The following is a 13,008-nucleotide window of genomic DNA, read 5'->3' as shown; positions in this document are numbered from 1 at the left end:
ACTAACAGCCCAATTCTTTAAAATTATTGTTTAGCTTACTTTTGAAAAAATGCTGGCAAAATTCCCTGTATTAAATTAAAAACAAAAAAAAATTATATTTTTAGACCTATATATGCCTTTTCTTTACACAAACTTAAATTAGCCGTACCCTGTTCTATAGACGAATAAAGTCAGCTGAATGACAATTTCTACACTTCAAGACAATAAACTATCAGAACTATTTGTCCAATGCTGAGTTCACTTTCAGAAAACGACCCTCTTTACCTCGGATCGCATTTGCTGAGCTTCTTCAGAAAATGTAAATTGCATTATGACGCTAAAATTAATTTTAGATGATAATCAAGTTCAGTTTGTCGTTAAAAGTTGTGGGACAAATATACGGGACATAATGCAGTTGAGATGGCGATGCTTTAGATTAGATGATTGTTCAAAATAGCCTATTGAATATCAGGAATGTGTCATATATAAACCCTGAAATTACACAGCATCAGTTTTTCTTTAATAGCTGTGCACACAGCATATATACACATGGATGGATGGTCCTTATACTAAGACCGAAAAAGTCCCCACTACTTGGTGCAGGTTGCCAGCTTGAACAGGGTCATGACGATTTGCTTTCGGGTCGGAACCGGTGGCAACCTGCGATAGGCGAAAATCAGGACCAATTTTACAGTCCTATCAGAAGGGCAACTGCTCCCTTTTGATTGCTTTTATTTGTGAAATTAAAATGACAGTAAGCTGTCTAATTTCAATGAATTGTCTCAATACTCAAAACTTCAGAGGAAAAAAATTAGGGACATCTGGGAGGCGAATTAGCGATAAACACACATTTCTGTATGGAAACGGCTTAAGGGCAGATTTAATTTGCGATAAACCAAAACCTATGCGACAAAATGTTTTTTTTTTTAGGCATGACGTCATCACGCACACCATTTTTATCGATAAAAGGCCATTTGAATGGAAACAGGCAGAAGACAGCAAATTTAGCAAAAACATTTACGCATTTTCACTTTGTCGATAACAAAACAGCGCGAAACGTGGATGGAAACTAAGCTATTGTTGTCAGCTGAGTGGAAGCTAATGTGTAAACATGTATTCACCAAACTGTTTTGTTCAGGATTCACAGTTTGGTACCCCCTTCAACCGAACAATTCCAGTCGTTGCATTTACAAAAGGTAATATTTAAAAGTCTGGTTTTCCACCGTTGAAAGTTTCCCCTGAACTTGTATAGCAGAATACGGTGTAACATTGCTATATTTTTAAATGCTATACGGTGTAACCGTTTATCTCTTTGACTCGGCAGGTGTAAATGCTTCTTGTTTTACAACCTGCCCCTAATTGACTGGCAGTATGAAAATAGTCAGCATTTGACTGCTACTAAACAGTACTACTGATGTTTATTTTATTTTTATTTATTCTTTATTTAAAATGTCAGCCATTAACTGATACGAAGCATACAGTACTGATTTTTTATTTAGCTATAATTTTATTTAAATGGTCAGTCATTGACTGATACTAAACATACAGCTATTTATTGTATTTTTATTTATTCTTTATTTTCTCAGTGTTCATTTATAGAATTTGTTGTATAATGTCAAATATTCTTTGATGAAAATTATTTAAGAAAGCAGCCTTCCGAGTACCTTTGCATAGTCATATCGGTGCACAATCCACATAGAAAAGGTCGGTTTTCATTCCAGCTCAAGAATTAACTATATCGGCCATCACATCGGTAATTGGTGAATTTGCCCGCTCTAAAATCGGTATCCGTCTTAATAATCCCATATCAGACAGGCTCTGCTTGTGACTAAAGAAAGATACATTATGGGGGTTCGGGGGTACCCCCCCAGAGAGAAAATGTGGAAAATTTAAAAGTCTGAATGGACTATATTTTCCTTGAAGTGAAAATCTACCGTAGTAATCTTAGTAAGCACGCACCAGTTTTTATAGTGACTGTCTGAACCGTCCATTTTCAAATCGCCTTTGGTTTAACAGGAGACACCATAACCATCACTTTTTAATATGCAAGTTAAGTTGAAGTTCAATTTTGAAGATGCTGCATTCTGTTCCATTTAGCTGCACTCTGTCTAACTGTTTCAAACACTCGCAGCGTGTTGAGTCCACTGCCACATGCGCCAGGTGTGTCTCCCCAAATGTTCGCTCCTGTGGGGAAAGCCGCGATGCTCCGTATTGTTGTTGCTGTGATGAATTATGAAGCGTTCCATTCAACACGGAGAGTCAGAATTTTCACCTTTCAACTAGGGAAAGTGCAATGGAATGACACTTTATGTCAGACTTCTAAATTGGAAACTGATCAACTCCCATTTCGTCAAGATGCAGGTGTGTTACGTCACACAAAAATTTCGGCACCCCGGGCAGGGAAGTTTACAGTCAGTGACAAACATTCACTTTTATCAAATAATATCCATTATAGAGTCAAAGTTCATACATTAATAATAAAATGTGTTTAGCAAACATTTTGCAGAGACAGGTGTTCAAAACATGGTTTATTACACTCTCTTTTGATGATCATAACAATAGCATTGCAACGTCGTATATTAGTTTGCCTGCTAGGAGACTTCTCTGACAATCAATGTACCCCTCAAAATCACAACGTAATCAATTTCAAAATTAAAAATAAGCTCCCTCTTTGACACGTTTGTTTAGCTGTCAGGTAATTGTCACTGAATTTCGAATTAAGTGAAGTCACATCATACATGATCACCATCGATCATTGTTTTCATGATCGATCATTGCTGCCACGTCTGTGTATCCGAGTACTCGTGTCCATCCCTACAATATACTACTAGTAATATCACATTTCTGGTTGATTTTCCTTGCCATCTATGCCAGAGATGATGACACCTTTGATTAATTTTCACAAAAATAATCTGTTTGTCATTTTTAGATGGAAAAAAACAATTGTTTAAAGGCGCTCTGGAAGCACGTTGTCCTGTCATAAACCTGGTTTAGCTGAACGGTCTGATTCATTTCAGACTAGGGCTGAAACGATTAGTCGATGTTATCGGCAACAAAAAATGGACAAAATTCCATTGTCAAATAGTCGTTTGATCTCATTTAACATAACGAGATAACATTAAACTCTAATGATGACGTGCGAGAGCATCACTGCAGTTCGCACCTAACTGAGGACAGGAACACAGCTCACAGTCCAGATGCACTCTATACTTTCTAAACAGCTTCAGGTGATGTAGATTGCAAAGTATGAGGGAATTATACAAAAATACCAAATAAGTAAATACAGAAGCACTCTAGTTGTGGAATAAGTGGAGCTGGAGCTCTTTAAAAAAAAGCGTTACATCTTAAATGCAATTATATTTAATGCATTATAGCTTTATTACATTTCAAATAATATGGAAGCAGATCATGTAAATAACTACAAACTCCAAAACTGGCATTTCTCTGTGTGGTCAGCGCCTCTATGATTTGACCGAATGTCCCGATCTAACGGGGAGAGACTGAAACTGCACCTGGCTGAGGCACACACTGTCGCGGGGACGCTCATCCCTCGAGCGTGCACGCTTAATGCAGCTAGATTATAATGTGATGGCTCGCGACTTAATGAATCATAATATATGTCACTGTGCATTCCTTATCGTGAAGAAAATTGGCAATGTGCAGCTTTATTAATAAGAGAGAGTTTGTTTTTTTGTGAGTTAAAGATGGAGTGAAGTGAACAGAAAGGTGAGAGAGGGTAGTCTTCACCCCATTATACACAGCAACAAAATACATTTTTGATTTGTTTTGGCTTGTTTTCCAATATAAATATCTAAAACTCCTTTAAAACAACATACATTTTTTTTAGCAGCTATACTGCAGAGGAAAAAAAAAATATCTGAGAATGCTGAATATAATATTAAAAATTCAAATATTTTAAAATATCAAAATCCTTTAAAAAAAGATGCATTCACCTGAGAAGCATCATATAAGATATTTAGACTTGCTTTTAGAGAATAGATTTTGAATGTAAGTATAGTTTGTCTTTACTGCACCTCACAGAAGTATAACCAAGTGAAAAAATACACAAACAAAGCAAGTCTAAATATTTTATATGTTGCTTCAAGTAAATGTATCTTGTTTTAAGGATTTTTAGACAATTTTAAAATGGAAAACAAGACAAAAAGAATTGATAATAGGATTTTTTTGCAGTGAATTTCTTTACTGAATTAAACTTAATAAAAAGTATTTTTTCCCTTTAATTCAGTGAATGTCATTTAGAGGTATTTTTAAAAGATGATTTTGTCCTCTTTATTGTTAGTAAGCACATTTAATACAACCTTTTAACTCTGAACACAAGCTAAATAATCGGTTAAGAGCCAATGATTGTTGCAATAATCGCTGAATAGTCGAATAATCGTTCTAATAACCATTAGATTAATCGATTATCAAAATAATCATTAGTTGCAGCCCTATTTCAGACACATGAAGTTCACTTTGCTTCATTCTTGTTTTCTGCAGTGTGTTTTAGCGAAAGATGCCAGTATCTATATTGCTGCTCACTGTATCTTTCTGCTATGGCCTACTGTTGTTAAAATAATCACATCTGCAAACCTGCGCATGGCGCCACTTCTAGCAACGCGCGCAGAGCGCAAAACAGCATAAATGAAGCGTGTTCTGTAATAGAGAAAAATATTAGTGGATACAGCGCTGAAAGATCATTGCTATCTATGCCCGAGCGCTTGCGCTATACACAGCTACATTGTTCTGTCGCGCTGATCACTTGAAGTGCAGAAATGGTGAGATGGGTCAGCTGAAGTCATGATGTCTCGTGGTCCGGATGGAACCAAGCCGGGGTCCTGACCCGGACCGGGGTCCTGACCCGGACCGTGGTCCGCTAATTGGTGACCGCTGCACTACATCATTGCACTACAGTCTGTACCGGGAACCCTCTCTCAAATTTAAAGTGAAACCAAAATGAACACATCAGGTACCTTCAGTCTGAGCAGGACATCAATGTTGCCAGCATTCTTCAAGGGAAGAGTCTGCTTGGCTGTCTGCCCCAAATGAGCCTGAAGACAAACGGTCTGTATAGATAAACAAAAGATGAAATGGAACCTTGATTTTCCACTAGGTTAAAAACAGTTTATAGTAATATGGACTAAGTCTGAAGAACACTTTGGTCAGGTGTTCTAGTGACAGAAGGAGAGATGCATTACCTGCAGGTCTTTGGGTGCATGTACTCTGGGAGTGCCTGACCTTGCCCTTAAAGCCACACTCTGGATCACATTACTGGGGCCTGGACTGTCCACCTCGATATCCACCCGTGCACTGTATTCATCAGCTGGCTCTAACTCACCTTTATCAGAGAGATTAAAGTGATAGATATTTCACCCAAAAATGAAAATTCTTTCATTATTTACTCACCCTCATGCCATCTCAGATGTGTATGACTTTCTTCTGCTGAACACGAACGAAGAATTTAAAGAATTTTAAAAGCTCTGTAGGTCCACACAATGCAAGTGAATGGTGACTAGAACTTTGAAGCTCCAAAAAGCACATCAAGGCAGCATAAAATTTAGCCATAAGACTCCAGGGGTTAAATCCATATCTTCAGAAGCAATTTGAAAGGTGTGTGTGAGAAATAACTGAACATTTAAGTCCCTGCCCAGTAGGTGGCAATATGCACAAAGAATGCGAATCGTCACAAACAAAAGAATGTGAAGTAAAAGTGGAGATTTCTAGCAAAAAAACATTTTTTGATCTGTTTCTCACCTACACCAATCATATCGCTTCTGAAGACATGGACTCAACCACTGGAGTCATATGTAGTGCCCAACCGATATATCGGTCGGCCGATATTAGCCTTTCACTGATATATCGGTATCGGCGTAAATGTTTACCGATATGCGCAGATATGAAAACTTTTTTTCAGAACATATAATGCAGAAAACAATGCTTTAGAATTGGTAGTTTGTTCAGCAGAGCGCGCTCCGACTCCATTGTTTACAGAGCTGACTCTGAGCTGACGGTGGCTCTGCAGACAGGGCGGAGTTGAGCTGTGTGTCGGTAAGTTGCTAACTAGTTTGTAAAATACATACTGGAAAGTTAATAAACAATGACCCCATCATTTTCCCTTTTCAATATAACTCATATAACGTTAACCCTGTCCCTGACAACCATGTCACATGTTGATCACATCTGTTTGCTGTGTTAGCCAGCTATAGTTTGTCAGTGCAGTAAGTAATGTTGCAGATTGAAAGTTAAACAAAGCATCTTTTTGCAGCTCAGCAGACAACGGTGAGGTGGTGGATTGTGTCTGTTGAGTATTGATTTCACGCTACGTTGTTACCTAGTTGGTGAGACGCAATGCTGGTCCATCTTCTACTCTCCGTAACAATGAGCTTATAGCTAACTAGCTAATCATGTAGCTACTTTCATTGCTTGTCAGCTGAGTAGAAGCTAATGTGTAAACATGTATTCAACCAAACTGTTTTGTTCAGGATTAACAGTTTGGTACCCCCTTCAACCGAACAATTCCAGTCGTTGCATTTATAAAATTTAATATTTAAAAGACTGGTTTTCCACCGTTGAAAGTTTCCCCTGAACTTGTATAGTAGAATATGGTGCAACACCACTGCCGCTGTTTCTCTCTTGTCTCGGCAGGTGTAAATGATTCTTGTTTTACAACCTGCCACTAATTGACTGGCAATATTAATATAGTCAGCATTTGACTGATACTAAACAGTACTACTGATGTTTTTTAAGCTATTTATTGTATTTTTATTTATTCTTTATTTTCTCTGTGTTCATTTCTAGAATTTGTTGAAAATGTATAATAATGTCAAATATTCTTTCATAAAAAATATTTAAGGAAGCAGCCTTCTGAGTACATTTGCATAGTCATATCGGTACAAAATCGGTAAACAATCCACATAGAAAAGGTCTGTTTTCATTCCAGCTCAAAAATTAACTATATCGGCCACCATATCGGAATTTTCCCCCTCTAAAATCGGTAGGGCTCTAGTCATATGGATTACATTTATGCTGACTTTTTGATTTTTGGACCTTCAAAGTTTTGGTCACCATTTACTTGCGTTGTGAGGACTTACAGAGCAGAGATATTTTTCTAAAAATCTTTGTGTTCAGCAGAAGAAATTCATACACATCTGGGATGGCATGAGGGTGAGTAAATTATGAGAACTTCCATTTTTGGGTGACCCATCACTTAAATATAATCTTCTATTTACACAGAACAAACATTTTATAAAACTCCTATGCCTAGTTTATAGGTTTGTGTACATACCTGAACTTGAAATGTACTTATGAGGGGCGTTGAAATTAACCCACACCAAGAAGCTCTCTTGATTCTGAAAAAGGCATGAAAAACGAAGTTCAAAGCCTCACTGCTATCAATGCTATATCAATCTTTGGAAAATGCAGTCTGTGGAGTTCTAACAAAAGAAGTACAATCAATATGTAAAGTGGTAAATAAAAACTGTATTCATGGAGACAGTCATTCACCTCTGCATAACTGGCATGCAGTACATGGTTTATGACTGATGAAGTTGAAAGCGAGGTCAAGTTAGAGCCAGAATGAAGGGAACCATTCGTGGTCATGGCAACAGGACTCTTCGAGAAGCCGAAACAATGCCATGCAGAGGCCTTCTACGGGAGATAAAAATAAATAAAAAAAAGTTCAAACATTATTTATAAAACAAAACTTTTGTCCTTGAATTTGTTCACTATGCCATTGAATGAGGTCTGAGCTTTTGGTCAAATTTCTCAAGTATTAATGAAGCAAAAATACATATTCAGTTCTTAATAGATTTTTTTTTTCCAAAACCAGATGTGACATCTCACTGACCGCACTAATAACAAGTCGAATTGGCAATGTGGCATGAGTCCTGTTGACCAGTTTGAGTGGCAGGGCCTTGGCACTGCCCCCTGCCAGGTCTCCAAAGTCCAGACAGCCCGTCTTTCCAACATCTACCTGTTTACATAAAAAAAAAAAAAAAAAAGCACAATTTTCTTTTGCACATAAAGTGTCATGGAAATACAACTTCTGAAATAAACCTACAGAAAACAACTATATTAACAGAAAATATCTGAAAAAGAAGAAAAATCACCACACCATTAGGCCTGGGTACAAATACAATTACATGTATTTTTCAGCTTCAGTAGCACTTTAGACTGTATGCTCATCTAACCTCTATTGCAGGGTTCTCAGCCACAGCAATAAGCGCCACTTTTTTGGCAAATACTTCAGCATGTGCCACGGTATCCATCTCTGCAGATGCCGTCCAGGATGATACACTAAGAGTACACTGATAGAGTCCAGCCCTAGGAGCTATAAACAAAACCTTTTGCTCCTCTGTACATTTTGGCCCAATTATGGTCTTATTCTTTACTATCAGCCACTGGAATGGGAGAGACTCCACCTGTGATGCAATGAAAAGTAATTTTAAAAGTAAAATTGCTTTAGACATATTGCCTTTTCACCAATAAGCACCCCGTATTTCAGATTATTGCCTTTCAGGATGTTAGAGTTTCTTACCTTCTCTCCATCTATGGATAGGCTTGTGATGGAGATGGAAACTTGCTGCCAGCGCTCAGAGGGGTTGAAAATGTTGAGGGACGTCTGAGATGCAATTCCCACACAACAGGAACTGGGAAACTTTAGCTCACTGGGAACAATCACTTGAGCTTAAGTGTGAGAAGGAAAAACAGGTGCAGAACAAATACATTATCCAACCAAAGTAGCTTCATTAAAAGTGTTGGAAACTGATGTCTTCGTAAAATACGTCAAGCTCCTGTTTATTCAGTTTAAAGAGTTATGTTATGGTATAGTTAAAGAGCATGGTCAAATGGCCTCAACTTTAGTCAACATGAAATGACATTTGCAGCAAAAAGGCAAAAATTGGCCAGGACTTGATTTTATCCAGTGGGAATTGATTCAGTATTAATAAGAGTTGGTTTGAGGGGAGAGCTTGGTAATATCAGATGAAAAGAAAAAAAACATTTGAGAGGCGGAGCGAGTTATTAGGCCTAAATTTTTATGAAACATTACGAAGGCAAATATGTCATTTTTTGATAGAACGTGCACCAAAAGTTGTTCGCAATAACACCAGGAATATGTATTAAGAAATTAAATAGGTCAATATTGGTTTCATGTTGATTAAGGCTAACAAACAGAAAAGACTGTAAGTCAAAGCAAAAGCTACTAAAAGTACAAGCACATAGACATCTGTTCAGTGGACAAATATGTCAGATTTCCATCGTAATCTTAGTGAGAAATACCCAACTCACTTCTAAGATCTGCAAGGTCTTGTGCGGCCCATGACCCAAAACTAGGCTGCCCGTAGTTCTTTGGAGGAGGATGTGAATCAGTGCTAAGATAACCAGACTGAAGACTTGTAGGTCCAGGTACATGCATATGTCCCATAGACGGGTTTGCACCAGGGACTGCAGCTGACAAGCCATACAATCCAGATGGCCCACCTATCTGATAGGCTGGAGCATGTAGAGACCCCTCTGAGCTCATATACTGCTGTGCCAGTTGGGTACTAAAGAGGGAGCATCCTGTTAGCAGAGTGGGTACAGCAGTGGGAAGATTTGGAAGGGCACCCTGAGAGCTATACTTTGGGACTGATCCATATGTCAACTCATCTGCAACACCAAAACGAGATCCAGATCCTAAGACCTGAGGCAACAGCTGTTCTGTGGATGTCCCAGGTGGATGCTGAATGTTTAGCTTGCCTGAGAACCCAGCATCGCCTTGAATGTACAGCCTTGGCCCAGGCTCAGACTGGCGGTTGTCTTCACCATATTTATTTCTGTAGTCCTTATGGAAGTTATTGTCACTTTGGCTACTCAACCCCAGTTCTGAGGTTTTTTGGGTCAGGCCTGGCATTTGAGTATGGCAAAGAGGTCCAGGACTCTTTGAAGAACCCAGAATGTTTTCATTATCAAACGGCTCTACTGGAGGAGTTGGGCTTGCTCTGATAATGGTGGTGCTTAGAGCCAAAGAGGCGTTTTTCTGGAGAGACAAATACAAAAGGTTGGTAGTACGAAGTAGTACTGAAATAATCAAAGATATTTAGTAAGTGCTCAGGTGGTCACCCGATTCAATAACACAAGAATATAACTTTATAAATAGCTCACAGCTTTATATGATGAGCTACACAAAACTAAAATGAGATATTTTCACAGCACTTACCTTATGGTGGTCAGGGGTGGGCATACAAGAGTTCTCATTAATGGAGAGGTAAGTGAGTCTGCTGAGAGATGGGCTTGAGCAATGAGACTGAGGTGAACCAGGATCCCTAGAAGGGCTTCTCTGAGTCTTACCACTGCTGGGTGAGCAGGGAGACATCTCCCTATTTAAAAAAAAAATAGACAACACCAGATCATTAAGAGCTGCATTACACTGTGTTCCATCAAAAGTCGGATGTGGGATATTCCTACTCCAGCTTCCACCATGAAACAAAAATATGATGTAGATGATAAACACTATGTAATGCTAGCATTTGTTTTGCAGGTGTATAGTTATCAACAGAGATCATGTACAGTGTTTTACACACTTTGATTTAGCAAACATTTACCAAACAGATTCAATAATTATGTAATGCAGAACTTTTACTTATTAATGCATTTTATTCAATTAAAAGCAAGTGAGTGTTTATCATTTACAGTGTACATCTCCCTGGGTACCGCCATGTTTATATGACGTCATACACCCACAATTTACTTTCATTGTATGGAACATAGATACAATGAAAGTGGATGGTGACTTAGGCTAACATTCTGCCTAACATCTTCTTTTGTGTTTGTCATACGCATTGGAACAAAAAGTATATTACAGAATTTTCATTTTTGCACAAACTTTCCCTTTTAATATGATGTACAGTTCCCAACTGTTCAGAAACTAGTGTTTTACCCATATCCACTGGGAATGGAGGTCTGGCTTGGACTGGAGTGGGTAAGTGGGGATGTAGACGGTCTGAAATTACAATGGCTAACCTCCACAACACCAGGGGCACTGCTCTCTGGTGAGCCTTTAAATTAAAGGAAACAAAAATAACTTGGTTATTTTCTGAAGCTTGAAAGATGTTCAGACACATTTAAGCACAGATTAATACATGGCATAACAAACAGAATTTGCACAATCACAGCTTTAAAGGGATAGTTCCCCCAAAAGGAAAATGTTATAATTTTTTACTCACCCTCATGTTGTTCCAAACCTTTATGACAGATTTTCATCCATGGAACACAAAAGGAGATGTTAAGCAGAATATTAGCCTCAGTCACTATTTACTTTCCATACAATGAAAATAATTGGGGACTGAGGATGTCATTCTGCCTAACATCTCATTTTGTGTTCCATGGAAGAAAATCAGTCATTTAGATTTGAACAACATGAGGATGAATATATATTGACAGAATTAAACTTTTTGGGTGAATTATCCCTTTAAAATCTTGAAAGAGAGAGAGAGAGAGATACCACATTTTGCCTGTGTTGTTGGCAGTGAATCCTGACATTCAACAGCTACAATGTTCTCTTTTGAAGCAGACTGAGTGCCTTTGGGGCTTCTGGGTGATCGTGTCTGGTTTATGATTGGTTTGACTGTTCGGTCTCCAGTGGTCTTGTGTTTGGGTGCATGTGAGGAGGTCTTAAATGACGGCAGCTCTGAGCGGCCACCACTTCGAATGCCAGGTGAGGTCTTTGGGACAAAAGCAGGAGCTGATGTAGAGCCGTCACCTTTCACAGAACGGGGGCTACCTGTGGCGGGAGTGCTTGCCACTTGCGGTCGAGCTGTTCCTATTTTGATCCTGGATTCAGGGACGCTCTTACCTGTGGAGGGTATTGCTCGATGTTCATTTTTGCTTTTCTTAAATCCAGACTTGAAATCAGCAGGTTTTGATTTGAAGGATGAAGACAATGAGGATGACTGCCCAGAACCCAGAGATCTTTTGGCTAGATGTGCAGTTGGTAAACTGCTCGTCTTGGGTTGCGGAATTGTATTTCGTTTGACTTCTGATCTTGGAGTTGGCAACACAACATAAGTGTCCTCTGTTTGTTTGGATTCATAACCTGGGAGAACCTGGCATTTTCTGTTTACTGGTTGCTCTTCAACAACAGAACGCTCTTCATTGTGTTGAGAGGTTCCGTTTTCCAGAGATGGCAATTGCTGTGGAGTCTGTTTGTTAGAATTGACAAAATTATCAGCCAAGGTGAGAATGTCCAGGCAGGACTGCGAGGTGGAAACATCGCTGTCACTACTCGACACTTTAGCCTTCATTAGATATTTCTCCATGTCAGGAGTGCTCAGATCTCCCAGCAATGTGGTTTTCTGCAGGTCCCCTAGTAGACTGTTCTGACTGGAAGCTGCTAAAGAACTTGTGCCTGGCTCATCTTCGACCTGTTGGCGGCTTTTAGAGCGACTTCTTTTGGATAGCTCCATGATCATGGCAGCGAGCTGGGCTGGATCTGAGCTAATGGAGGCATCAGCGATTGCAGAAGCAATTGTACTGATGCTGAGCATAAGGTTGCTGCTGGAGTTGTGCGACTCTGAGCTATGGCCAGAAATCTCTTTATCTTCATTTTGTGCAGAAGTCTAATCCAAAATTAAAGATGGGGAAAAAATGGTCAACGTGTCTAGAATTTTTGCTAATATTTAAGACACTACATGGCAGTAGACAAGAGCAAAATGATGGCGAATACCTGGGAAACCTCTTGTTCAGTTGTTTGTGGTTGCACTTTATTCTCATTCGGGACTTCAGGTGGGTTGGGCTCAAGAGTCTTGTCTAGATCATCTATAGTTTCTAGAAAGAAAATTAAAAAATCTTATCCTCAAATGAATAAGAACTTATTAAATGTAAGAAAAGTAGATAGAACACACCTGTATTGAATGTCTCATCTGCATCACTTTGCTGAAATGTCTCACTGTGCATGGAGTTTTCTCTGAAGACGACATCTGAGGGCCGGATTAATGCAATGGGCTCCCTCTTCTCAGGGGAGGTGATAACATAACCAAAAGAGGGCTGAAA

At 38.9% G+C, this 13,008-nt stretch overlaps 1 protein-coding gene across 7 annotated transcripts in view; it reads right to left on the bottom strand.

Moving 5' to 3' along the window:
• LOC127454254 (centrosomal protein of 192 kDa-like) overlaps positions 1-13,008 on the bottom strand; it is a 65,826-nt gene that overhangs the window by 16,056 nt on the left and 36,762 nt on the right. For 5 of the 7 annotated variants that reach the window (XR_007899507.1, XM_051721324.1, XM_051721327.1 and 2 more), the window contains 13 exons: positions 12,861-13,002; positions 12,683-12,783; positions 11,462-12,575; positions 10,898-11,015; positions 10,178-10,337; positions 9,268-9,997; positions 8,516-8,664; positions 8,169-8,399; positions 7,826-7,951; positions 7,483-7,626; positions 7,265-7,328; positions 5,178-5,317; positions 4,953-5,045 (listed from right to left, as the gene is read on the bottom strand). Coding sequence is in view for 6 of the 7 variants with exons in the window: in XM_051721324.1 (XP_051577284.1) it covers positions 4,953-5,045; positions 5,178-5,317; positions 7,265-7,328; positions 7,483-7,626; positions 7,826-7,951; positions 8,169-8,399; positions 8,516-8,664; positions 9,268-9,997; positions 10,178-10,337; positions 10,898-11,015; positions 11,462-12,575; positions 12,683-12,783; positions 12,861-13,002 (3,312 nt within the window). In the remaining variant the exon portion in view is untranslated. The remainder of the gene's footprint in view (positions 1-4,952; positions 5,046-5,177; positions 5,318-7,264; positions 7,329-7,482; positions 7,627-7,825; positions 7,952-8,168; positions 8,400-8,515; positions 8,665-9,267; positions 9,998-10,177; positions 10,338-10,897; positions 11,016-11,461; positions 12,576-12,682; positions 12,784-12,860; positions 13,003-13,008) is intronic. The other 2 variants (XM_051721326.1, XM_051721330.1) reach the window with 1 other exon arrangement.

This window comes from Myxocyprinus asiaticus, chromosome 16 (assembly GCF_019703515.2).
Source record: "Myxocyprinus asiaticus isolate MX2 ecotype Aquarium Trade chromosome 16, UBuf_Myxa_2, whole genome shotgun sequence".
In the NCBI taxonomy this organism is placed as follows: Eukaryota; Metazoa; Chordata; class Actinopteri; order Cypriniformes; family Catostomidae; genus Myxocyprinus; species Myxocyprinus asiaticus.
The sequence above is the reverse complement of the archived record's forward strand: the minus strand, read 5'-3'. Positions and strand labels throughout refer to the sequence as shown.